Raw genomic sequence first — 25453 nt, 5'->3', positions numbered from 1 at the left:
AGTCAGTGAGAAAAACTGTAGGAGAAAGGCAGCACCAAGGATGAAGTCAGAATAATTTTGAAATGGGCAGGATTGTGTGGGGACTTATTCAATCCCTATTGCAACAGTGTGCATTCTCCACTTAAACAATGAAATTCTATTTGCTTTCTGATGTAGATAGCCAATGAAAGGAATTGCATCCTCTTGACCCCCAAGAGAAATTGTATGGTTTTCTCATACCTCAACTATCTCCCTATTTGCAATTCTATAAATATTTGATCCAAGGATGTTCTCTAATTTCTTTGCTCTTTCTGTCTCTCCTTTTCAGCCACTTTCTCTATGAATAAGACAACTGGGAAGAAACAGACTTGGTCAATATGTTCACTGAAGATACACAGCCTATTGTCTGTTGGTCACTATATAGTCTTCTTAGGTCACTTGAAGGTACTGTAACAAAGTGTCAGTGTAACCAGGGGACAGAAGCTATGAAATTGATTTTTATATATACTTGCTGAGAGACAGTGTGATGGTTGGAGAGTTTATCTCATGCAAGAAAACACATTTATTATCGACTGCGTGAATATTTTTTAAAAGATGTGAGAAAATTGAGTTGAGATTCTTCTGAGATTGGGATTGGTTTATTCATTTTTCAAGAAGAGAAGGTAAACAATCAAGTTCTACTTGAACAACGTAATTACAAAATAAACAATACAGAATTTTCCAAGATTCATTAGGCTGCTGTATAGAATTTGGGGGCAGAAACTTCATATGGCATCCTCACAACAATACAATGGAACATTCCTGTTTGCTGGTGATCAAGATGATAACCATAGGAAGATAAAATACATTTTTAAATGGTTAGTGAGCCACTTTATTATAGGCTAAGAACAATATTGGTTTCCATGTCTATCACCTTTGAAGAAAGCAATGTGCTGCAAAGCTTTAGCACTCTCACTCACAGCCATTAGTCAGAGATCACTGTTTTTCGTGGGAGATAAGCAGAGCCAGCCTTGGGGATATGAGATGGGTATTCCTCCTGGGCACTGACCTGAAAGGTCCTGAGCTGAGTTTGGAGTCAATCGTGCAATTTACTTCATGTGTTCTCAGATACAAAAAGATCTGTTGCACTTTCTGGCAGAATGCAGAAAATGCAGTTCTGCTCAAGTCCCTTTTTCTTTAATCATTTCTTTCAAGAGTTACCAGGACAGGAGCATCTCTGAAATTGTACACCCAAAATCTTTGAGGTGGAGTGCCTGGTAATGTCATACTGATGGGCGTAGGATATGGTGGTTTCATTAAGCACAGCAAGTCAAAACATAAAATATACCAGTCTAACAAAAGAGACACAGGAGGTAGGGAAAAAGAAGAGTCCTCTGGAGAGTCTACAGCAGCCAATGCAAAGGAGCCTGAACCAATGGGAGCCATTTAAAAATAGAATGGAAAACAAACTTTTTTTCCCAAAACAGCTCTGTTCCCCTGAGATTCCAATTCCTGAGATTTACTATTTGAATAAAAAAATATTTGGAGCTTCTGTTCTGGGGTTTATCCCCATATAGCTATGGGATGAGAGGCCTTTGGATCCTGCAGATTGGGAGTCTCATTTTGCTCAGACCATGCTCCCAGTCTCCTTTCTCTAGCAGCCCAGCTCCAAAAAAGGAGGGATGTTGGAATTACCATATGGGTGGGTGGGGTGCATTACATTCTCAACCCATTTGTTAGACACAATGAGGTTGCTACCTTAACCAATGGAGCCTAAGTAGTGCTGCAGCACATGCCATTTTTCTCTCCCACAACAGAAGGGCCTCTGACACGACTGGTCTGGATCCGGAGCAGACACAAATGCCTGGTTCTGCGAATTTCTTTCTTTTTCTTTTTTTTTTTGAACCAGGCATTGTGGGCAGGCTGCCTTGGATGATTTCCCTGGGCAATCTGTTCACGATACTTGGCCAGTTCCTTGAAGGATAGTACTGGCCACTTTATGAACCTGGTGCTGCCCTCCACAGAGCCCATCTACTTGTTCCCTTTATCAGTTTCAGAAAGTGGACAATTGTTTCAGCAGAAATAAGAGATGGGTGCATATAGCAATGAAGGGTCCATGGCTTTTCTTTGGTCAGTTTTGCAGTCCTTCCCACCCAACTTGGCACCTCAGCTTCTCACCCTGGCCCTGAGGTAAACTGAGGCAGGAAAAAAAAACACTTAGTGGGGGGCAATGATGGTCCAGACATACCAGTGGTGCTTTTTCTGCATCCTAATTCTTTCACACACTATGTGTGCCTTGATTGATAGCATGCCAGGAGCTGGTGTGCTTGAGGGCATTTCCTATCCAGACAGGCAGCAACTCATTAGAGTTGTTTCAATTCATACAGGTGTGACTGCCATGAGGAACGAACACAATCAGTTTCTTTACAGATCCAAGGGAGAGCTTGGAAGGTGTTTCCTGGTTCCATTGCTCATTAGGATTGTCTTCTTTTGCTGGCCAGGTGCTGCAACACTTATCACTGTGAAGAGATAAAGAGGCCATAGCAAAATATTATCCTTTTCTTCCTTATCATAGAACCTGGCAAGAGGGACCTGTCAAGTTATCCTTGTTTATGTGACTGTTTTTGGATCCTAATGTGAAGCACAAATTGTTTGCTCTTCATGTCTATATATCAAAAGCCATTTTAATCCAGTGACTGTCTCTTAAGGATTCAATTCTTCTTCCAAACTTATACTCTTCCTCAGGTAGAAAATGCTTTAATGGTACTTGAGTCCACAGCTTCCACACTCATAAACATGATAGAATGGGGAACTTCTCAATTTAAAATTTTCCCCTACATCTAGTATGTATATAGTGAAATAGAATAATAGAAGCATAGAGTTGGAAGAGGCCACATGGGCCATCAAGTCCAACCTCCTGCCATGCAGGAAAGGCACAATAAAAATACTTTTAATCATCAACCAAATCAGACTTAAACAAAAGGAAAGAAGTGTTTATCCTTTTCCAAGAAGCAAACATTTTGCATCATCCCAATTGCCAGCAATTAGTGAAGGTTCCATGAAAAAAGGTGTAACAGAAAGGTTTCTATATGGAAGCATATATTATGGGGTGATAATCCTGTGAAGCCTTGGGTAAACGCTCACCAGCCTCAAAGTATTGCTATTGGTACTATTGGCTTTCAGTCATGACAAAACAATCTTTGTATTTCAAAATAGGGAACCTCTTTTAGCCTGAGAATCCAGTTCAGTTTCAGAGAGATTTTTGGTTTTGCATTGTATTAGTGCACCATAGGTGTAGCTACAGGAAGGAGTCAAATGAGGGTATTGAGTCAAATGAGCGCGGCTTGTGGGGACGAGGGAGCGGGCCTTCTCCATGGTGGCCCCTTGGCTCTGGAACTCCCTCCTCAGGGAGATCAGGCAGGCACCCACCGTGGCAGCCTTCAAGAAAGATCTGAAAACCTGGCTCTTCCAGAATAATAATAATAATAATAATAATAATAATAATAATAATAATAATAATAATAATAATAATAATTTTATTCTTGTATCCCGCCCCATCTCCCCGTAGGGACTCGGGCGGCTCACATGGGGCCTTGCCCAACATCACAATATAAAAACAAATCAAAACACATAAATTTACAACAATAAATCAACAATATCAGTAAAACCATCATAAAAACAATATTGCAGGAAAAAGCGTTAAAAACAGATATAAAACACAAGTCTAGCCCAAAGGGTGAATGTGTCAAATTGGGAGGAGGTAGTTACGTAATTGTAAGTACTAGAAATGACAATAATGACAATAAGAAGGTGAATCAGTGGGTCTATTATTATGTAGGCAGACAACTTGAACCAACAGTATGCTTTCAACAACTGATCATAAGAATTATCTCCTCAGCATTGATAATATTGGGCCTAATGTATTGTTCTTTCTGCCCTTATTTGGTAATTACTCTCCTTGTTTATCCCACCTTGAATTCTCCTTTTTACTACAGCACCTTTATCTACCTCTTTAGATTCTAATCATGCACTTTTTGCACTACTGCCCAGCCTTTTTATTATCTTAACCTGTTGCATTGTTTTATTCTGGCAGTTTTACTTACCATTATATTGTTGTTAAATGTTGACCTGTGTAATGTTAAATGTTAATGTTTTTATTGTGAATGAATTTTTATTTTGTTATTGTGGAAATCTGGACTTGGCCCCATGTTAGCCGCCCCGAGACCCCGTGGGGAGATGGAGGTGGGGTATAAAAATAAAGTGATTGTTATTATTATTATTATTATTATTATTATTATTATTATTATTATTATTATTATTATTATTATTGCCCCCTGTGAGAGTGTCACATCTTTGTTTCCAATGAAAAAACCTCTTCCTATCCCACTATTGTGGCCACCAACTGTGACAATCTTGAAGATATGCTCATGGCATATATGGAAATAGAAGGTATTCTAAAATCCAAAGCACTTCTGGTCCCAAGCATTTCAGATAAGGAATACTCAATAGGTATAACTCTAGGCCCCTTCCACACAGCTGAATAAAATCCCACATTATCTGCTTTAAACTGGAATATATGGCAGTGTGGACTCAGATAACCCAGTTCAAAGCAGATATTGTGGGATTTTCTGGCTATGTGGAAGGCCCCCCAGACTCACGTCTAGCATTTCTTATTCTCGCACACACACTCATATTCTAACTCTGATTCTAACTCTGACCCGGATTAATTTTCCTAACCTCTCAAACTCCTGAACATTCACTCAACTTTCTCTAATTAGGTATGATATACACCTTTCTTTAAAAAAATCCCCAGTCAATCCCAACATTTGGTACTCTCATCTCTCTCAACAGATCCTTTCCTTATTGCATCTACTATATATTGCATACATGAACAATAAGAAATGAATTACCCCCAAAGTCCATAACATCACATACCCCAGTAAGAATTCTACTTCTGCCATGACATTTTCTTTCAGTTGGCAAACATCTAGCATTACAATTACCCGAAACTTAAGTTGAGGGTTTAGAAACATAGGTCTCAAAATAAAAGAGGCAGGCAATGGAAAACAATAAATGTTGGATAAGTCCAATGTCTAAATCTTCAGTGGTAGAAAGTGATGAGAACTGGTGGAAAATTTAATGGGGAACAGAATTTTTATGGGAGACAATGTCCTCATTTTGCCCTGCTATAGCTACACCCCTCAGTTAGTGGGGAAATAAATGTGTTTGTGTGTGTGCTTTCAAGTTCATTCCAATTTATGGCAATACTAAAGTGAACTTATAATGGACTTTTCTTGACAAGATTTGTTCAGACAGGATTTGTCTTTGCCTTCTTCTAAGGCTGAGAGAGCATGCCTTACTGAGGTTATCTGCTGGCTTCCATTACCAAATGAGGTTTTAAACCAATGCTCAAATCACAGCAGCACACTTTAGTGTAAACTTCTATTGCCAGACCAATGCAGTAGATCTCAACTTGTGGGTCTCCAGGTATTTTGGTCTACAACTCCCAGAAATCCCAGCCAGTTTATCAGCTGTTAAGATTTTTGGGTGTTGAAGGCCAAAATATTTGGGGACCCACAGCTTGAGAATCACTGTTTTAGTGTAAAACCTGTAACTGAGACTTACTTGTGACCTTTTAGACGGTAGGGGGTGCTGGGAAACTTCTTAACACTGGGTCAATGGGAGGTTTGTTATTATTTTAACTGCTGCCATGTTGACTTTGATCTAAAGTGACCCTATGAGAGACAGATCGGAATCCCAGGAGAGACAGTTTCAGGGCCCGAGGTCCCACATCCCTCTGCAATATTTTGCAGTATTACAAACACCCATACATTTTGAAACATATAGATTGCATGTGGTGATCAAGCGTCAGTTTTTTCTTTCTGTTATCAACAATAAACAGCAGTTTCCTGGCTTGTGTACACACAATAAAACAAACAACAACAAAGCTCTATACATGAGGCTGTTTGCTTCATTTCACATGGAAGAAGGTTCCAATGTGTGTTTCCTTCCATGGATATGAAGAGACATGCACACATGAGTTGCCCTCCTCAGACCTGTGAGAAATCTGCCAGCCTTGTTTTCCCCACGATGCCACTAACATCCTTATCTTTCCCAGTCCTGCACTTAGTTGTAATACTTTGTCTCTCTTCTTCCATAGAAATGTAAGTGTGCATTTTGCACAGATTTTAAATATTTACTTTTGCATATATTTCATCTCATTGACAATTTTAATGCATTTTTAATTGACTAAGGTTGTGCACATTTTTCAGATACAGGATTTTTTGTTTGTTTGATGTGTGCATTTTACAAATAAATGCATAGTTTTTATGTATTTCTCTTTTGCCTGAAGCTGTTGGATTTCCAGACAATATGCACTTTATCCTGTCACTAATCTCAGGAAGCACAAAATGGATAGTCCCTATGAAAATGTGAACTCAACAAATTTCTTTTATATCCCTGTCTTCAAGCCAGCATCTGGATCTGTACTCCAACTGTTCTCTTCTAAAAGGAGAAATCCTGTCAATTAACTCTTTGGAAGCAGAGGCAGGGGAATGGAATTGAGTCTACAAAATAAGAAATATACTGAAGTTTCTTTTAAACTGCCTTTTAAATGGTCTTGTTAACAATTCTGTCAGAAGCATTCAAAAACCAAATTTGGAAAATACAATTTAATCAGTATGTTGTGAAATGTATAAAATTTGGGCACATTATCTCCCTTCCCAAACACAAATGTAACTTGCATTGATATTTTGAAAGAGTGCTTATGGGGTGTAGAACTGGAACCAAATCTCACATTATTGTTATATTTTTCTGAACTGACTCTGACTTATAGTGAACCTGTTGTTAATTTCCATAAAGTCAGTTTCAACTCATGGTGACCTATGAACCCCAAGATACTCTGTTATCAATAGCCCTGCTGCTCAGGTCTTGCAGACTCAGGGCTGAGCTTTCCTTGATTGAGTTTATCTACTTGTAACAGAGTCTTCCTCTTTTCCTACTGCCTTCTACCTTATCAAGCATTTTTGTCTTTTCTGTTGAGTCATTTTTCCTTAAGGTATGGTTAAAGTACAACAGCCTCAGTTTAGTTATCTTGGCTTTTAGCAGTCCAAGGTATTTATTGGACTCTTCTACGTTACCACATATCAAATGAGTTGATTTTCTTCCCATCAGTTTTGTTCACTGTGCAGTTTTCACAACCATACATAGAAATTGGAAATATAATGGCACTGACAATTTTGACCTTGGTATTCAATTATACGGATATCTTTACACTTCAGGATTCAAGAAGGATACTGACAAGCTGGAACATGTCCAAAGAGCAACGAAAATGAAAGACAAGCTCTATGAGGAGATGCTTAGGAAGTTGAGTGTGTTTAGCATCAACATGATGAGAGAAGACATGATAGTCATGTTTAAATATTTGAAAGGTTGTCACGTTGAGAAGGGGGAAAACATGTTTCATTCTGCTCTTGAGAATATGGAGCAGTGGACTCAAATGATTCTATGTTATCTAGTTCTTTCACAGCTTCTTTTCCAAGACCCAGTCTTCTGATTTATTGACTGTAGTCTCCATTCTGATGAATGGTTGAGTCAAAGAATGGAAAATATGGAATCATTTCTTCACTCTCTAAAATTAGGTAAATAATATGTAGTTGTTATTTTTGCTTTTTAAATGTTCAACTGTATGCCTACCGGTTCACATATGATGTGTTCAGTGTACAAGTTAAACAGAAAGGGTGATAAGATGCAGCCTTGCCTCACCCCCTTGCCAATTGGAAATCATCCATTTCTCCATTTTCTGTCCTGGTAGTAGCCTCTTATCCTGAGTACAGCTTAAGTATCAGGGCAATTAAATGCTTTGGCACACCTATTTTTTAAAAGTGAAGCAAAGTTTCTCATGGTTTACACAAAGACATTACTATAATCTATAAAGCATGGTTTCCTTCTTTTTTTTGATGCAGTCCGTTATCTAATGTAGGATTGCCTTATGGTCCCTAGTGCCTCTTACTTTTCTGAACTCAGCTTGGATATTTGACATTTCTCTCGCCATATATGGTATATGTCTTTGATATACAATTTTGGGCATCATTTTACTTGCATGGGAGATTAATGCAATGGTCCTGTGATTAGTGCAATCTCTGGCATCTCTTTTCTTGGATATTGGAATGTATAGTGAGCAGTTCCAATCTATGGGCCAATATCTTGTCTTCTAGATTTGTTGATAGCATTCAGTTTAAACGTGTGCCAAAGAATATACAAAACTGCTTGACAGTTTGATGTTTACCATTGACAGAGAGCTAGCAGCTCCTATTTGTGATATATGGGAGATAGTGCCTGCTTGAGTTTTTTTAAAATGGCTGTTTTGTTTAGTAATGCTTAGCTCTATTGTGACAAATAAATGATATGATTTTGACTTAGAGCTCTATAGCTCTATATTCTAAATACAGAGCTTTATACATTTACTCTTAAATTTTTATATATATTGTCATTGTTGTAAGATACCTTGAGGTTTAAAAAAAGATTTTTAAGAAGCACAATAAACCATTTATATAAATACAGTTTTAGTTCTTTATACCTGGCTGATGTCTCTCTTGGGAAGCTGGTGAAAAGCCTTACAAAAACATACTGTCCGAAACACCAGTTGTGAGTCTCAGAAAGGTACTCAAGCCCAACACCAACACTAGTTTCCAAGTGTTCGGAGAAGTCAGATTGGTTCCTGTAATTCAGAAAACAGTAAAGTCAGATATTCTCCTTTTCTATCTTGCACAAGAGACCCCTATGCTAAGCAGGTAGGCGGGAGCCTCTGATTGAAACTAGCATAAATTATTTTATTTTCTCTTCCCGGTCACAAATGAGAACTTTCTGGAAATCTTGCAGGTTGGAAAATTATTTTTCCAACTTGTAAGATCACTTCATTTATTACTTTGATATCAAGGCAGTTATGTACAGTTGGCCCTCCACATTTGCAGGTTTGACTTTTGAGGATTCATGGATTTGACTAATGATCTTATCATACAGACTAATTTGCCTGCTGTATGTCAGTTCATCTCCGCTTTTGCCCATTACATGGCATACATCTACTTCCAGCAGGGTTCCATGGCAAAAGGGGAGAGTAAGCGGTGTACACCCTGCCGCAGAAATGCAGGAGGCCTCCCGTGTTGCATTTGCAACAATGGGGGAAATTGGGAGGCGAATGCTTCCCCTTTGTGGGATGGGGCCAAAGATAAATCTGGCAATGTGGGGCGTGAGGCGACAGGTTCTCCATGCCCTCCCGCTCAGACCCCATGGATTCACCACAATGTGTGGCAAATCCATGTTAATGTGATAAGGTCCTTTAATGTTCTCTTTAGGAATTTCTAGGTCTTCCAGTGTAGTTTTATGTCATCCTACTCCAGTCATCCTAGAATGTATGCCTGTCTCTAGACCCTTGAGTGTGATAGATATTCCTAGATATATACGTACTTTTTCAGATTAAAACAATTTCCTCATTCACTGTTTTCTTACTTTCATTGGAGTACTGTGCTCCTAACCTCAGCTAATGTGGAGTGAGCTGTCTGTATAGGTTTGGCATAAGGAAGAGTAAAAGCAATATTCGAAGCTGCCTCTAGATGTCACTATTTAAACATTAATCTCACCACTACTTTATTCAGTCAACCTGACTATATTTTTCATGGAGCCTGAAAGTAAAAACCCATCAACCTGCCAAGTGGTGTTTTCAGAACAGGCAGCTCCTAGTGCTTCCAACCAAAAAAAGCATTGTGTATTATCTTTTTCAAGTGTTTTTTCTTGGTAAAAAAGGATGAAGGAAACACGGGAAAACGCAAGGGGGTTACAAATAAAAGGTGATGCTACCTGGACACCTGCTCAAATTCCTCTATTTGAAGCAGAGTTTTTGCAAGATAAAAGTCTCATTGGAAAGCATGAGTTCCTACTGCAAAGTTGCATTGAGAGTAAATCTTCCCTGTGCAGTTTCCCCCTGTGGTCCAACATACAAAAGAATACTCTTCCCAGGGCATAACACTTCCTCCATAATGTCAATTTCACACCTTTATCCATCTATGTTGGACAATAACAAGCAACTGCTTTTGTAGGAGAATTTCACACACTAACAAGCTTCTGCTCAGGGGTATGCTGGGCATATGCCCAGTTCTTGTGCTCTTGGACGCCAAAAAATGGTGGAGACATTCTATCTCATCTTAGGCATGAGATTGAAAAAAAAATTGCTGGAGAGGCCCTCTTTTGTACCACTATTAGCAGCATAGAAACATTGTTTTCTTTTCATCTGGCTGCTATTACTTATATGTTCAACACCTTCTTGCGCACAATCCCAGGAATCAAAGATATATTGTTAAGAATTGGCCCATAGTAGAAAAATAATCCAATTCATTCACACATAATTGCATGGCCTCTACATTGATTGTCTTTGAAATTTTAGGTATCTGAGGGCTTTAATATTCTACTAGTACTTGGAATTGACTTTAAATATAGTCTGTGATGACCCAAAAACTGATTGGAGCTGAAGCAGAATAGAATCTGGAGAGCCACTGCTATTTTACACCTGCCCTGCAACGACTTCACACTACATAGTTCCACTATATGGTGTTATGGTTCCATTTTAGATAACCTGGTTGCTTTCTGTGGGAAACTGGGATTGGCAGTTTGGCAGAGCTGCCAGGGGACTCATTGGCTAAGAGTACTAACCCCCTCTAAAGTGCCAATGTCAGACTCCATAGGATGTTGCCATTGCCATCAGTGTGGACCAGGGGTCCTCAAACTTTTTAAGCAGAGGGCCAGTCCACAATCCTTCAGACTGTTGAGGGGCTGAATCATCATTTGGGGAAAAAAATGAACAAATTCCTATGCACACTGCACATGTCTTATTTGTAGTGCAAACAACAACAACAACAACAATGAAAGAACAATACAATATTTAAAAACAAAAACAATTTTAACCAACATAAACCTATCAGGATTTCAGTGGGAAGTGTGGGCCTGCTTCTGTCCAATAAGATAGTCAAATTAATTAGGGTTGTTGTTGTTGTTGTTGTTGTTGTTGTGTGCCTTCAAGTAATTTCAGACTTTGGGTGAGCCTAAGTCTAAAACTGAGGGCGGGGGCCAGGTAAATGACCTTGGAGAGCCACATCTGGCCCACGGGTCTTAGTTTGGGGACCCCTGGTGTGGACCATATGTGCTGTAATGGTATAGTGTGACACAAACTACCATAGTGTAGGGCTTTTTAGAAGTACAGTCCAGGGAAACACACACATATAGGTGAATAGTATGCATTAATAGACATGTTCTAAGCATGTGCCACAGCAGATGGATGGAGATGGTTTTTTGATGGCTGGTCTATACTTCAGTTCACCTCATCCATACAAAAAGTGCAAGAAGGTGTTTGCTGTTTTGTGCCCACTCCACAGAGATCCATTATACCAAAGGAAGCATGGAAGCACCATGGAAATAAAGAAGGGTTCTGTCTCATGCCCTTCACTCCTTGACTGTCTGGCATAAATGCTGAGCAGTAGACAGTTTTAACTAATAACTATTGACAAGGTCATCTGCAAATGTGTGCACTTCTTTTCAAAGCCAATTATGCTGTTTCCCCCATAGTTCATTCCAATAATATAATAATATTATAATTGGACATAATTTTTTTAAAAAAATCTTTCCATGGTTAGATGGCTGTCAGGGGATGCCAGAGAGAGGACTCCTTGCTATATTTGGAGCATGAAACAGATACATATCCTCCCACCTCCAGCCCCATTTTTGCTAAAGGTCAGAGAAGCCACACAACTTGGCATGGACATTTTTTATCTTCCAGACTAGACATTTCCCAGCAGACAGCAGATGTGACCTATCCGGTGGCCTATACATGCAAACATGAAGGTGGCAAGGCAGATTTGGGGATAGCCCATGAGACAGAAAGTAATACAACCTTGCTCATTTCCCAATGGTATGTGGGTAAGTGCATACATGTGAAGAGAAAGAGCTCAGAAAAGAAGTGATGGCTTAGCTGAATTATTAGGAATTATATTCAGACCAACCACAGACTTTGCTGGCAGTGGGCTGAAGATACCATAAAATATAACCATAAGCACATCAGTATGGCATTAACATAGCAAGTGAATAATGGTTTCCTCCAATAGGAAGAAGCCATAGGCACTTTTAGTGTCTCCCCACAATATTTATGAACAACTATGGAGGGCAGTGTTGTTAGGGTTTTTCATTCATTATTGATAAACAGTAAAGTATATGCCTTCAAGGCTCTTGTCAACTCATGACAACCCCATTAATTTCATAGGGGTCCCACAGGCAAGGGATATTCAGAAGAGATTTGCCATTGCCTTCCTTTGTCATATGGACACAGCCCTTTGCATTCCTTGGTATTTCTCCTTCTTTCACTTAGCTTCCAAGATCTGGTGGCTTCAAAGTATTTAATAGAGATCAGGAGCCAAAATTTATACCATTTCCTACTTCCAAGCATTTTGATATTTAATTGATATATATAGTGTTGACTTGCCAGAGCCAAAGTGTGTGGTGTTTGAGAGCAGAATGGGAAAAATATATACTCCTTTAAAAAAAACCAAAAAAAAAACCCCTGCCTAAACATTAAGAAGAACTTCCTAACAGTAAGAGTAGTTTGACGGTGGAATATGCTGCCTGGGAATGTAATGAACTCTACTTCTTGGGAGGTTTTTAAGCAGAGGCTGGATGGCCATCTGTCAAGAGTGCTTTAATTATGTATTCAGGTATGGCAGGATACTAGACTGGATGACCTTGTGGTCTCTTCCAACATTATGATTCTATGCAATGGGCAGAGGAAAGGCTTGCCAAAGGACTCCCTTACTGCCTTAAGGCCATAGTGTGGGGAAAATCTGCTCATTTCATCTTCTCATATATTTGAAAGTTGTGCATATTGGTCTAATCAGATAAAAACAAAAGAAAAGAAAATTACTGATATCTCCCATCAAATTCACTTCACAAATATTAGTTTTGTGAATTTTGGTGAATTCAGCTAGAAAGCAAAAGGAAGCAAAATTCTGTACTCCTCGTGTGTCAGAGTTTGCCCAGGAATGTAAAATAAGAAATGAATAAACTCTTTCAGGCTTGATTGGCTAACAGCTGTCTAAATGTGCAACTGAAATCCCACAACATTGCCTTGTTTATTAGAATTTACCCGTTCAGGTTGAATCAGTTCATTGACCAGTTGGTTGTTATAATATTGAATGTTTTCCAAACTCAGACCTGCACTTTTGGCCAGCATTGCCTGCGTGGCATTCAAGGATCCATCATGTGGCTCAGGCACTATCTCCAGCAGTTTGCAGAGGAGGGCATAAACATTCACACTTTCAAATGGTTCCACTACTAGTCCCCTCTCGAAAGCTGGTCCCACAGCCCGGAAAATGGTCTTCATGTTCATATCTTCATTGTCAAAACCATGTTCCCCCTTATTGAATTGCAATTTGAGTCTCTGAAAGGGAAAGAAAGAGTATACTATATTTTTATTTCTTTTGGTAGGCACTTCTCCAGTAAACAGCAAAACATAAATATAGTATATGTTTCATCATTGTTCTGTGTTGTATGTACTGATTCAAATCACAGAAAAGAAAGCTCAATAGTAGGACAAAAGTAAGACTCTTTGAAGCAAACAATCCCATTCAAAATAGGCTCCTGCTTACTACATGCAGTATGGAGAGGGAAATCATGGCCCGCTCTGGATGTTGCTGGATGATGGCGCCTTGCTTTTCTTACCTAGTGCCATGCTGGCTAAGGCTGCTGAGAGTCACAGCCTAAGAACATTCACATTCTGTTCACCCAGATATAAAGGCTAATGCCTTTATATAAAGGCTAAAGGATTTAGGCAACATTTGAAATTTGTTTTCAACATGAAAAATAGCTAAAATGTACTACAGCACACATTAAATTGTCCGTAAAATGTATCTGTATCTTTCTTTCACTTGACTTTGGAGTATTGTATGAAGCATGTAGGCACTATAAATAAGAGACAGACTGCAAGGAGATTAAGATAAAGGTTTTCCCCTGACGTTAAGTCCAGTCATGTCTGACTGTGGGGGTTGGTGCTCATCTCCATTTCTAAGCCGAAGAGCCAGCATTGTCCGTAGACACCTCCAAGGTCATGTGGCTGGCATGACTGCATGGAGCGCCGTTACCTTCCCGCCGGAGCGGTACCTATTGATCTACTCACATTGGCATGCTTTTGAACTGCTAGGTTGGCAGGAGCTTGAGCTAACAGCGGCCGCTCATGCCACTCCCGGGGTTTGAACCTGGGACCTTTCGGTCTGCAAGTTCAGCAGCTCAGTGCTTTAACACACTTCGCCATCAGGGCTCCGCAAGGAGATTAAGTTCTTCCTATTCCAAGAGTGTATCTACACTGTAGAACAGTGGTTCTCAACCTGTGGGCCACAGGTCAGCAGTGGGCGGTGAGAATGAACATCCGGTCCGTGAACCTCCTTCCTCTTTTTTATTTTATTTTATTTCCACTCCTTTCTGTAAAGCTAACCATTACATTGGATAGATCACACCAGCTCTAGATTTTTAAATAAGGTTTTCTGTGGGAGAGCAGGTGGCGATTCCTTTGTGGTAGATGTTCTGTATCAGAAACTAGAGCTGATGTGGTTTATCCAATGCAATTTTCTGAGTCAGCATCCCAAATAACCAAACCAAATCTAAAGTTGACCAAAAACTGATTCATAATCCTTTTGGTACTAATGTTGGAGAGTGGGCCCTGGTCAAAGTGGGCCCCGGTCAAGGGGGCCCTGGTCAAAACAAGGTTGGAAACCACTGCTGTAGAATGAATGCAATTTGACACCACTTTAACTGCCATGGCTCAATGCTATGAAATCCTAGGAGTTAAAGTCTGGTGAAGAACCAGCATTCATTGGCAGAAAAGGCTAAAGACTTTGGCCCCATTTACACTGCCATATAAAATCCAGATAACCTGCTTTGAACTGGATTATATAGCAGTGTAGACTAATATAATCCAGTTCAAAGCAGATAATGTGGATTATCTGATTTGATAATCTGGATTATATGGCAGTGTAGAAGGGTCCCAAGTAAAACTACAGCTCCCATAATTACATAGCATTGAGCCATGGCAGTTAAACTGCATCCATTCTCCCCCATGCGTAGTCAGGTTGGAATGGGAAGTCTACTGTCAAGCCTTATGTCCTGCCATCTCATGCTGATTAAGGCAAAGTGGGAGGATTATGTTGTTGTTCCCATTGGTGAAAGCAAGGGAAAAGGCCTTCTAATCCCCCATCTACAGTGCCATATAAAATAGAGATTATTTGTTTTGAACTGGATTATATGACAGTGTAGACTCATATAATCCAGTTCAAAGTCAATAATGTGGATTATCTGGCAGTGTAGATCCAGCCTGAGTACTTGCCCTTCTGCTGGCAAGTAAAATCATTTCTGTTTCTTCAGGCCTTTACAAATAGATGAGAATTGAGATGTTGATACTATGTGGGAATAATCTGAAGACATGTAAAGGAAATAAATAAATATATATATATAAAGAGAGAGAGAGAGAGAGAGAAAGAAAGAGATGTATTTTGATTTTTGTATTTTTTTTAGCATGTACTGTATTGCTTTTAATAGGTTGCTAACCACCTCGAATCTAATTCTCAGGAAAAGGCAGGATACAAATGAATACAATAAATAAATAAATAAATAAATAATTGTATTAATAGTGTGTGTAGGAATTAGGTAGTTGAGTTCCAACTGTAAGTAACAGAGGGTCTCAGACTGGGACCCTTTTGAATGAAGAGCATGGCTTTGGACTTGGTAGGTGTGAAGCTTGCCTTCCTTGTTTTTGATATGCCATATTTCAGAGCCCTGTGTTTACTACAGTCTATATATGCTGCCAGCAGGAGCTTTCTATGGGTATAACAACAGTGTTTGCTGTTGGTCCTCCTTGTTGGAAAAACTTTTCCCTTTCAAAAGTGATGGACGGTGCTTCCATCATATCTGAATCCCTCCTTCTCTAGATAACATTGTAAGAAAGGCTGAAATCCTAAACATACATTTGAAGATTGAAGCTCTTTCTACACTGTCTTATAGCCCAGGATCTGATCCCAGATCATCTGATTATCCTAGATTATCTGGCAATAAAGCAGATAATCTGGAATTAGATCCTGGGATATAGGACAGTGTAGAAGGGGCTTAAGTCCCACTCAGGCCCGGCCCAACATGGAGGCAATTGAAGCCACCGCTTCAGGTGCACGGTCCCCGGGGGCGCCATCGAGGTGCCCCCCTGGCAGGGACCATGGGCTCGCCCGCCGCTGAACAGGAAGGCCTGTTCGGCAGCGAGCGAGCTCTCCAGGAAGGCCTACCTCTTCTTCTGCCCCACGCTGGGCCCGTCTTCAGCGCGTGAGGCGGGGTCAGGGCACGTGACGCGGGAGGTGGGGTAAAGGCACGCTGCGCGGGAGGTGGGGCCAGAGTTGGCCTCGCCTCCCGCGCCATTTGCCCTGGCCCTGCTGCCCTGGCCCAGCTGGCCAGGCTGCAGTGGGAGTCCTTCCAGGCCGTGGCGAAGGCCCAGCCAGGCTGGCTGGGCTTTCGTCACGGCCTGGAAGGACTTTCCCATCGCGGCCTGGCCAGCTGGGCCAGGGCTCATGGTGCGGGAGGCGGGGCCACGTCTGGGCGGTGCCCCGCCTCCCGCGTCATGCGGCCACGCCACACCCCACCTCCCATGCCATGCGCCCTGGCCCCGCCTCCCATGCTGCGTGAGAGGCGGGGTCAGGGTGCGCTGCACAGGAGGTGGAGCCCCGCTTCCCGCATCGCATGGCCACACCCCGCCTCCCACGCTGCGCAAGTGCGGGATCAGGGCGTGTGACACAAGAGGTGGGGCCAGGGTGCGTGACGCACAAAAATTTATTTTTGCTTAACAGTTGAAATTACCTCGGGCCGGTTCTGGACTGAATACAATGGAGCTTACTTCTGGTTATAGTGCCATGGGCATTTATTTGGGTGTGGTATTTATTAAACAAAGCAGGACTTGCTTATGAAAATACATACATGGGATCAGGATGTAAGCACAACATGATAGTTACTGGCCAAAATAGCATTTCTCAGAAAGTAAGCATCCACACTTTAAACTCTTGTGCTAGCAGGACTGCTGACCAAAAGGTCAGCAGTTTGAATCCGGGGAGTGGGGTGAGCTTCCATCTGTCAGCTCCTGTTTCCTGTGTGGGGGCAATGTCCTTGCAAACGGCCAATTCTCTCACAGCAGAAGCGACTTGCAGTTTCTCAAGTCACTCCTGACATGAAAAAAAAAACTTCCTTAGCAGACTTCTAAATATTCGTAAGTTCAAAACTACAGAGCTCACGATGACACAAAAAAGCAGTGCATATAAATTTAGGAAGGTATTGCCTGGATTCTCACTCCTACAATGGCTTGCTAGTCTCTCGGTACAGTAGGAAATCCACAGTGACATTATACTGTACATATCCACCACCAGAAGAATCCTATCTATGTTTTCTCAAAAGTAAGTCCCACATTGTTCAGTGGGTTTACCTCCTAGCTAATATGTTTTTTTTTTAGTTTATTCCACCATCTCACAAATGTTTTTCCCACCTTAAAAAAAGGAAAAAAAAATGATTTAAAACAAAACTTCCAGGTTAAATCTGATCCCACTCCTCACCTGGAAGACATACTGCCCACCCAGCTGTAAGGGGACAATTTTTATGAGTAGTGCTGTCCTTGTCCTGCAGTGGGAAAAAGGAAGTGCTTCAAGTAGTAACAGCAATGAGCAGAGAAATGAAGGAAAGACATAGCATGTAAGTGGTGCAGGAAGATGTTTTAAACATTTATCCTGAGAAGGAATGAGTGGGAAATACCACTTTGCGCTCTGCTTCTGGCAGCAAAATGTCTTGACCTGGCACTCCATATGATCTCTCTCCCATCCCCTACTTTAAGAAATCTTCCTAGAGAGAGTCTCTTGTCTTTCCCATGAAGAACAACAAAAACAACAGCTGTTCTAGGGACAGAGAGAAGAAACAGAGTAGGAATTTTCCATTTAGGCAACAGAACTCAACATACCCCATTGATCACGTATCCAGGGTCGCCATACAATACCAGTGGGGTGACACGAGTGTGGTTGGCATAGTGGAATCTCTTTGGGAATTCCTCCTTCTTATAGACATGGAGTTTGCTGTGAGCTGTTTTCAGGGCTTCATAAACTTGGTCTAGTTTCCCTGGTTTTGGCACCAGTAGCCCTTGTGGCCCATAATCGAGCATCTCAAACTGAATGTCTGAAAAGGAAAAGTTTTTCACATTGCGGAGGTAAATTTCATTGTCTTTGATGACTGTTTCCATGCCATGGTCAGAGGTGATGATCAGGTTGAGTGTCGATTTCATGCCATAGTCCAATATACGCTGTCTCAGGTAACCCACTGTGCGATCCACCTGACTGACCATGTCCTTCCTTTGCTGGGATTCTGGGCCATATTTGTGTCCTGTGGAGTCAGGCTCTCCGAAGTAAAGCGCAACAAAGTCAAGGTCATCCTCAGAGAACCACTTCATGACCATGTCAATGTTCCCCGTCCACTCAGTCTCATTGCCATAATTGTGAAGGAATTTCTCTACCTTCTTAACATTGACCTGTTCACCTTGGTAGGTTGCATTCCCTCCAGGGAAGAAGAGGGACCCTGTCTTCAAGCCCTAGGATGAGAAATCACATGCCTAGAAACTGAAAAAGTAATATACAGCAGTGCATATCTATGCTGAGGTACAGAATTCTTGAGGACAGAATTGAACATCCTCTCTTTCTAGTCCTCGTAGGGGGTGGGAATCATATGATCCAAGGGCTATATGTGTCGTAAATGACTGCAAACCCCCTCTAATTTTCTGCTTGAAAAAACATGGAAAACCTGTTCCTTTGTCTTCAAACAAAAAGAACCCCACCCCTAAGCAGATACGACTTCTAATCACTTGAAATAGCAATAGTGAAGGGTATTGCAACCCTCTGGATCTCTGTTATTGTCTCTACCCCTTTTGTAGAGCAAACTGATGTATGAGTGAAGATTCCAAATCAAGTGCAGAAAAGGGCAGGGCAGGGCAGGGCAGTACCATGACATTTGGTGGTGAAAGTGGATACAGCAACAGTGCCTTCTGGAATTTTCTCTCTAATTCTTAGGGCTACACAATATTACTCTCATAGAATCATAGAATCTTAGAGTTGGAAGAGACCTCGTGGGCCATCCAGTCCAACCCCCTGTCAAGAAGCAGGAAAATCGCATTCAAACCATCCCCAACAGATGGCCATCCAGCCTCTGTTTAAAAGTCTCCAAAGACAGAGCCTCCACCACACTCCAGAGCAGTGAGTTCCATTGCTGAACATCTCTCACAATTAGGAAGTTCTTCTTAATGTGCAGGTGGAATCTCCTTTCCTGTAGTTTGAAGCCGTCCCACATCCTAGTCTCCAGGGCAGCAGAAAACAAGCTTGCTCCCTCCTCCCTATGACTTCCCCTTACATATTTATACATGTCTCCTCTCATCCTTCTCTTTTTCATGCTAAACATGCCCAGTTCTTTAAGCCACTCCTCATAGGGCTTGTTCTCCATACCCTTGATCATTTTAGTCACCCTCCTCTGGACACATTCCAGCTTGTTAACATTTCACTTCAATTGCGGTGCCCAGAATTGGACACAGTATTCCAGGTGTGGTCTGACCAAGGCGGAATAGAGGGGGAGCATGACTTAGAATCATAGAGTTAGGAGAGACCTCATGGGCCATCCAGTCCAACCCCCTGCCAAGAAGCAGGAAAATCGCATTCAAAGCACCCTGACAGATGGCCATCCAGCCTCTGCTTAAAAGCCACCAAAGATGAAGCCTCCACCACTTCCCTTGATCTAGACACTATACTCCTATTGATGCCGGCCAAAATCCCATTGGCTTTTTTAGCTGCCACATTGTATTGTTGGCTCATGTTTAACTTTTTGTCCACGAGGACTCCAAGATCTTTTTCACACGTACTGCTGTTGTGCCAGGTGTCCCCCATTCTGTATCTTTGCAGTTCATTTTTTCTGCCTAAGTGGAGTATCTCGCACTTGTCTCTGTTGAACTTCATTTTGTTAGTTTTGGCCTGTCTCTCTAATCTGTTGAGATCATTTTTACACATCATTCTAAGAAATATAAATTCTGCTTCTTTTTCCCCTCTCAAAAGTGGGATCTGAGTTCCAGAACGTTGAATAATATTTGCTACAATGCCAAGTTTTACATCTAGCTATAGAACTTTTTTCCACCTTAAAGCAGAGGTGCCAACCCATAGCCTAGATGTGGATTATGTTAACTCCATCTACTTTCACTCACATCTCAGCAGTGATTCCAGATAGCAAAAACTATGGAAAATAATCAAGGAAACAGCTCCTTTTCCACTTGGAGAAGATCTAACTTCTACATACTCACTAATCTACTATTTCTTGATATTTTATGTATTCTTCACCTTGTTCTAATGACAAACTCTAGCTTGGATTGCCAGGTCAGGGATATCCCTGTTCTATTTTAAAGCATATAGGCAATCCCTGAGTTATAAACATCCGACTTACAAATTGCTCATAGTTAAGAATGGGGACGAGACAACAGGAAGTGTGAGAAATTTATCCCTAGGAAGAGAAATTCCTAGGAAGAGTTATCATGGGGAAAAGGTGTCTCCACTGAAGTTTTCTCACCAATTCTTGTTCCCATAGCAAGACAAATTTTCCAAAAATCCAATTATTACAGAACAGAAAGTGAGATAAAATTTTCTGAACAGAGGCACAGACAGTAAAATGAACACCACAGGGATGTTAACACTTCCCTATGCCATACAAAACTACACATGCACACACACATATATGGCTGGAGTTACACTGAAAAATGTACCTGATTAGACTTACATACAAATTCAATTTAAGAATAACCTACAGGAACTATCTTGCTTGTAATTTGGGGACTGCCTTATTTCCTTTTCCAGTAGTTATCCCACATGCATGCATTGACAGGGTTGGATGAGTCACTGAAAGGCCAATTAGGTATTGGTGAATAGTAGTTCTCTAATGGGTTTGTAGGCCTGTATGTGATAGCATGTTATACAATATGAAAAGTACTGCCAAGTAAGGCAGCCTGACCCAAGATTTAATAATTGTGCACAAAACAGAATTTCAATCCTGTAAGCATGTCTCAAAAGCAGAATCTTTTTATGTCTCAGCTGCACTCCTGAAAGTCCTATGGGCTTGTTCACAGCTTACCTGCCTTTGTGCTGTGATCCAGATCGGGAGACTCCCGTTGTCCCACCAGTCAGACCTCCCCTGGGTGGAATAATAAGCGAGCTTCTGTCCGGTGCTGGTGTTGAACCACATATTATGAATCACCCCATGATTCTCAATGTATCTTCCTGTCAAGAGAGAGTAAAACTTGAGGTGCACAACCAGCTGCTTGTCAAGGTGGTTCTTTTCTTTTTGCCGTAACTGTTGGATCCTGGAAGTTACTCCTACTATGGCCAGTTCTCTTCGCTCAATATGCCTACAACCATAGTTCACTGGGTCAAATTGTTAGGATTTTTATGATCAGCAGGGATGATAATGTCACCTATCATCCCCCTTAAGCTTCTCTGTCCCATCTGGACAATCATGTAATCATTATAGTAGCTATATAGTAGCATTATAGTACGACTAAAGTATGTGTGCATGGGGGGGGGGGGGCATTCTCAGCATCAGGACTGCAAACAGATTTTTTTTTTTTTGCAACGCAAAGGACTGTGAAGTGGCTCAAAGGCATAGTTAAAACCCATTAACTTTATGAAAGATCTTCCTTTTTGGAAATGAAAACTGCTAGAAGTGGGTTTTTTTTGCTATGGATCAATGCTCCTGGTTGAATTTTGGGACTCTCTTTATAGTTTTGTCTATGGGGTTGTAATAGACTCTGACCCTTCCAAACGCTACCACTAAACAAGCCCAAGCCTCCTGGATCGCAGACACCAGACATATAAAGTCCGAGAAACAATAATATCTTATCAGTTGGTCATTCCATCCCCCAGGAACTGATTGACTTCTGATTCCAGCTTTCTGATTGGTCAGGAGTCTTCATGTATTAGGTGAGCCTCAGTTCTGTGCTCTTTTTCTACATTCATCTTACTTCCATGACATTGCTACCTACCCCCCTCCCTTTTTACTTCTTTATCATTCCTGACATCTGGCCTTATGTCATCTTTGACCTGTGGTGTGGAGGGGCTGCTAAGCATGCATTGACATCACTCAATGCAATGGAATCCTGGGAATTATAGTTTGGTGAGCCACCAGCAAACTTTGGCAGAGATCTTATAAATTTGCAACTCCCATGACAACTGGTGTCAAATTGCTTTCAATCTATACATGTGCAGTCTGCTCAGTCAGAATGCTCCTCTGCCAGTGAAGTATTATCAAGTGACCCCCTAGAAATGTGGCTCAGCTGCCACTCGAGATTCACATTTAGGTCTGTCACTAGTGGTCCATACTGCTTTTAGCAGCACAGGACAGCACTGGGCCTAGGCTAAGGAGATTTCAAGTTTCTGTTGCCCATTTCAATCTCTAGAATCATGCACCTTTTATTTCCACTTGGTCCCTCTATTTATTATTCCAGCTATCTCCACCTCCCCCAAATATGGCTACTTTTGCATTTATCTAATCAATGCAAAGGAGAGGATGCTATGGATTCAGATAATGGGGCATGAAATGACAGCTTTAGATAATGGGCCATGAACACGGTGAGCTGGGCCTTGATTACAATATTATTGCCACTAGAAGTATCTAACACTAACCAAGTGGCTATGTACACACCAAAGATGGGCACTGGTCTAACACAGTATGTCCTGAAATAACCCTACTGCTTTAATGCAGGGCTGGAGAATCTTTGCCTTTGCGGATGTTTTGGGCTTCAGCTCCCAGTAACCCCAGCCATAATCTGCAATAGCAAGGGACTACGGTATGTGAAGTCCAAAACACCTGGAGTCAAAGATTCTTCAGTTATACGTTGATAGTTTTATTTATTTATTTATTTATTTACAGCATTTATATTCCGCCCTTCTCACCCCGAAGGGGACTCAGGGCGGATCACATTACACACATCAGGCAAACATTCAATGCCTTTTTAAACATAGGACAAATACAAACAACAAACATAGCTCCGAGCGGGCCTCGAACTTATGACCTCCTGGTCAGTGATTCATTGCTCTCCCGTCTGCGCCACAGCCTCTACTCTATCCAGCATCACTGACTGGTTGTGAGTGTGTTCAGAGGGAAAGATCAGTTGAATCAAATGATTGCAATTATCTCCACATATTTAAGAACAGCCCTGGAGATCTCAGGAACAGTTCTGGATTCTAGTCAGCCCTAGGAAACTCAGATGGGTGTAGAAAAGACTGGTACAGTAGAGTCTCACTTATCCAACATAAACGGGCCGGCAGAACATTGGATAAGCGAATATGTTGGATAATAAGGAGAGATTAAGGAGAAGCCTATTAAACATCAAATTAGGTTATGATTTTACAAATTAAGCACCAAAACATCATGTTATACAACAAATTTGACAGAAAAAGTAGTTCAATATGCAGTAATGCTATGTAGTAATTACTGTATTTATGAATTTAGCATGATATATTGAAAACATTGACTACAAAAATGCATTGGATAATCCAGAATGTTGGATAAGCGAGTGTTGGATAAGTGAGACTCTACTGTATTTAGCAGTCAATCAGAAACCAATATTATTGGCACCAGAATCCCCTCTCCATTGAGAAGGCCTTTTCCAACTCAGTTACATGCCCCACTCCAAATATGTTGGACTACAATATTCATCATTCACAACTAAGCATGGCTCATGGTACATTGCACAGTACACTTAAGATGGAAAGTCCATAGGGTCTAATCTAGCTATCTCTATATACAATTACAACATCTCCTCCTTCTTTATGAAAGGTATGTTATATAAGAGAACAATGTGGCAGACAGTTTGCAAAGCAAGCATTGAGAAAACCTGCCGCCTCCAGAGATTCTCTGTTTCTTGTCTATCCAGGGGGTCCAAAACAAGTCAGGGAATATGAGACAGAGAGATAATACTTGTTCCTTTTACTGTGAGCTTCCTAGGCATGACATGATGGACAGTTGTAGTTTTGGGCTGTGATGCTAAGTGATTAACTTGCTTCTGAAAATATCCCTTTGCTTTTCCCAAACAACTATAGTGTGGCAATGTAATAAAATCTATACTTGGGAATTCTTAAGCTTTTTTCTTTGCATATTTCAGCATAGGCAGAAATCTCCACCTCATCTTGATCTTTAAAAACTATTTTATTCAAAGATACAAGAACAACAAAAATACAGACTTACAAAACATGAAAAGACACCCCCCATAAAAAACAACCCACCCTAATCTTGTTAGAAACATTGCAGGTCAGATAAAGTTGCTGTAAATGAATCAGCAGAAAACTGACTGTGCTGACTGGGGGATTGTAGTCCAAGATAGGGTTTCCATGCTCTGCAAATCAGATTCAGTTTTGGACTTCAGCTCCAGATCATTTTTCAATTTGGTGTCAACATTCTAGATCAAAGTGGGCAAATGTGGTCCTCTTGAAGAATCAGATTGCCCATAATCCTCACTGGTCTTGGCCAGGGCTCCCTGAAACGCCATATTTGCCTATTTCATTCTAGGTAAATATGTGTGTGCCTGACAAATTCCTGGCCAACTTAGGTCTATTCCAGCAGGTGGGCTCTCTCAGATACAGAATTATTCACTGCCAATAAAAAGTGGATAAGCCAAATATTGACACCTCAGTTGACTGTTCCCAGACACTTCGAGAGGAGCTGGGGTAGGTGAAGGGACTGGTCTTTGCTATATATTTTGCTACCTTTTAAAGGTGCATAAAGTCTAAAACAGGAAATTTTCTTCCTTCTAAAAGGAGAAGATTGCTGTTTCTATCCTAAGTCCAATTGTGAGTTCCTGCTAGAATAGATCCCTGAATAATGAAACTTACTTAAGTGTTGACTGACCAAATTCACATTGTTTCAAGATCTTTTGTAACTGAAGTCAGTTGTTGTATTTAAGCCCCTGATTCTCAGTTCTCCACTTCCCCTGCTCCATCCCACCCCATCTCTTCTCTTCCAGGTGACCAAGTCCTTACCTGTAAGCAGAGTGAAATGGATCGGGCTTGTCTGGGTGACAAAGGGAGGCGTAATATACTTGGCCTTCACCCCATCTCTGGCCATGGTGTCTAGATTGGGAGTATCCACATCCTGGTCATAATTCCACCGAAAACCATCAAAAGAGACCAGGAGGAGCTTGTTGCGGCTCCTTGCTCCCTGTAGTGGAGCTGCAGCCCCAAGGGTCAGCAAGGTAGCCACTAAGCCCAGGAGAGCAAACATCTTTCAGAGAAAGCACAAGAGAGAAAAGGACAAATATCCCAGTGGCTGACATAATATGTACATAGCAGGGTCCCAAGTTCACAGCTCTATCTTATCCACA

General features: G+C 41.2%; 1 protein-coding gene and 1 long non-coding RNA gene across 3 annotated transcripts in view; one reads left to right on the top strand and one right to left on the bottom strand.

The window, feature by feature from the left end:
• The window catches only part of LOC134296288 (uncharacterized), an 11478-nt gene extending 2959 nt beyond the window's left edge, over positions 1–8519 (top strand). Inside the window, exon 2 of the long non-coding RNA XR_010002967.1 lies at positions 308–8519. This is a non-coding gene — a long non-coding RNA (uncharacterized LOC134296288). The remainder of the gene's footprint in view (positions 1–307) is intronic.
• On the bottom strand, positions 2356–25453 carry enpp7 (ectonucleotide pyrophosphatase/phosphodiesterase 7). 2 transcript variants are annotated; one of them, XM_008104343.3, is made up of 6 exons: positions 25113–25453; positions 21211–21356; positions 18023–18643; positions 13207–13432; positions 8537–8677; positions 2356–2477 (listed from the first exon to the last, which is right to left on the bottom strand). In XM_008104343.3, the coding sequence occupies exons 1-5, from the start codon at positions 25351–25353 to the stop codon at positions 8574–8576; spliced, it is 1338 nt and encodes a 445-aa protein (XP_008102550.2). In that variant the 5' UTR covers positions 25354–25453; the 3' UTR covers positions 2356–2477; positions 8537–8573. The 2 variants fall into 2 exon arrangements, with proteins under 2 accessions (XP_008102550.2, XP_016846750.2); XM_016991261.2 differs by lacking the exons at positions 2356–2477; positions 8537–8677 and having other exon boundaries at positions 11693–13432.

This window comes from Anolis carolinensis, chromosome 2 (genome assembly GCF_035594765.1).
Source record: "Anolis carolinensis isolate JA03-04 chromosome 2, rAnoCar3.1.pri, whole genome shotgun sequence".
Taxonomy (NCBI): Eukaryota; Metazoa; Chordata; class Lepidosauria; order Squamata; family Dactyloidae; genus Anolis; species Anolis carolinensis.
This window is presented reverse-complemented; position numbering and strand designations above follow the sequence as displayed.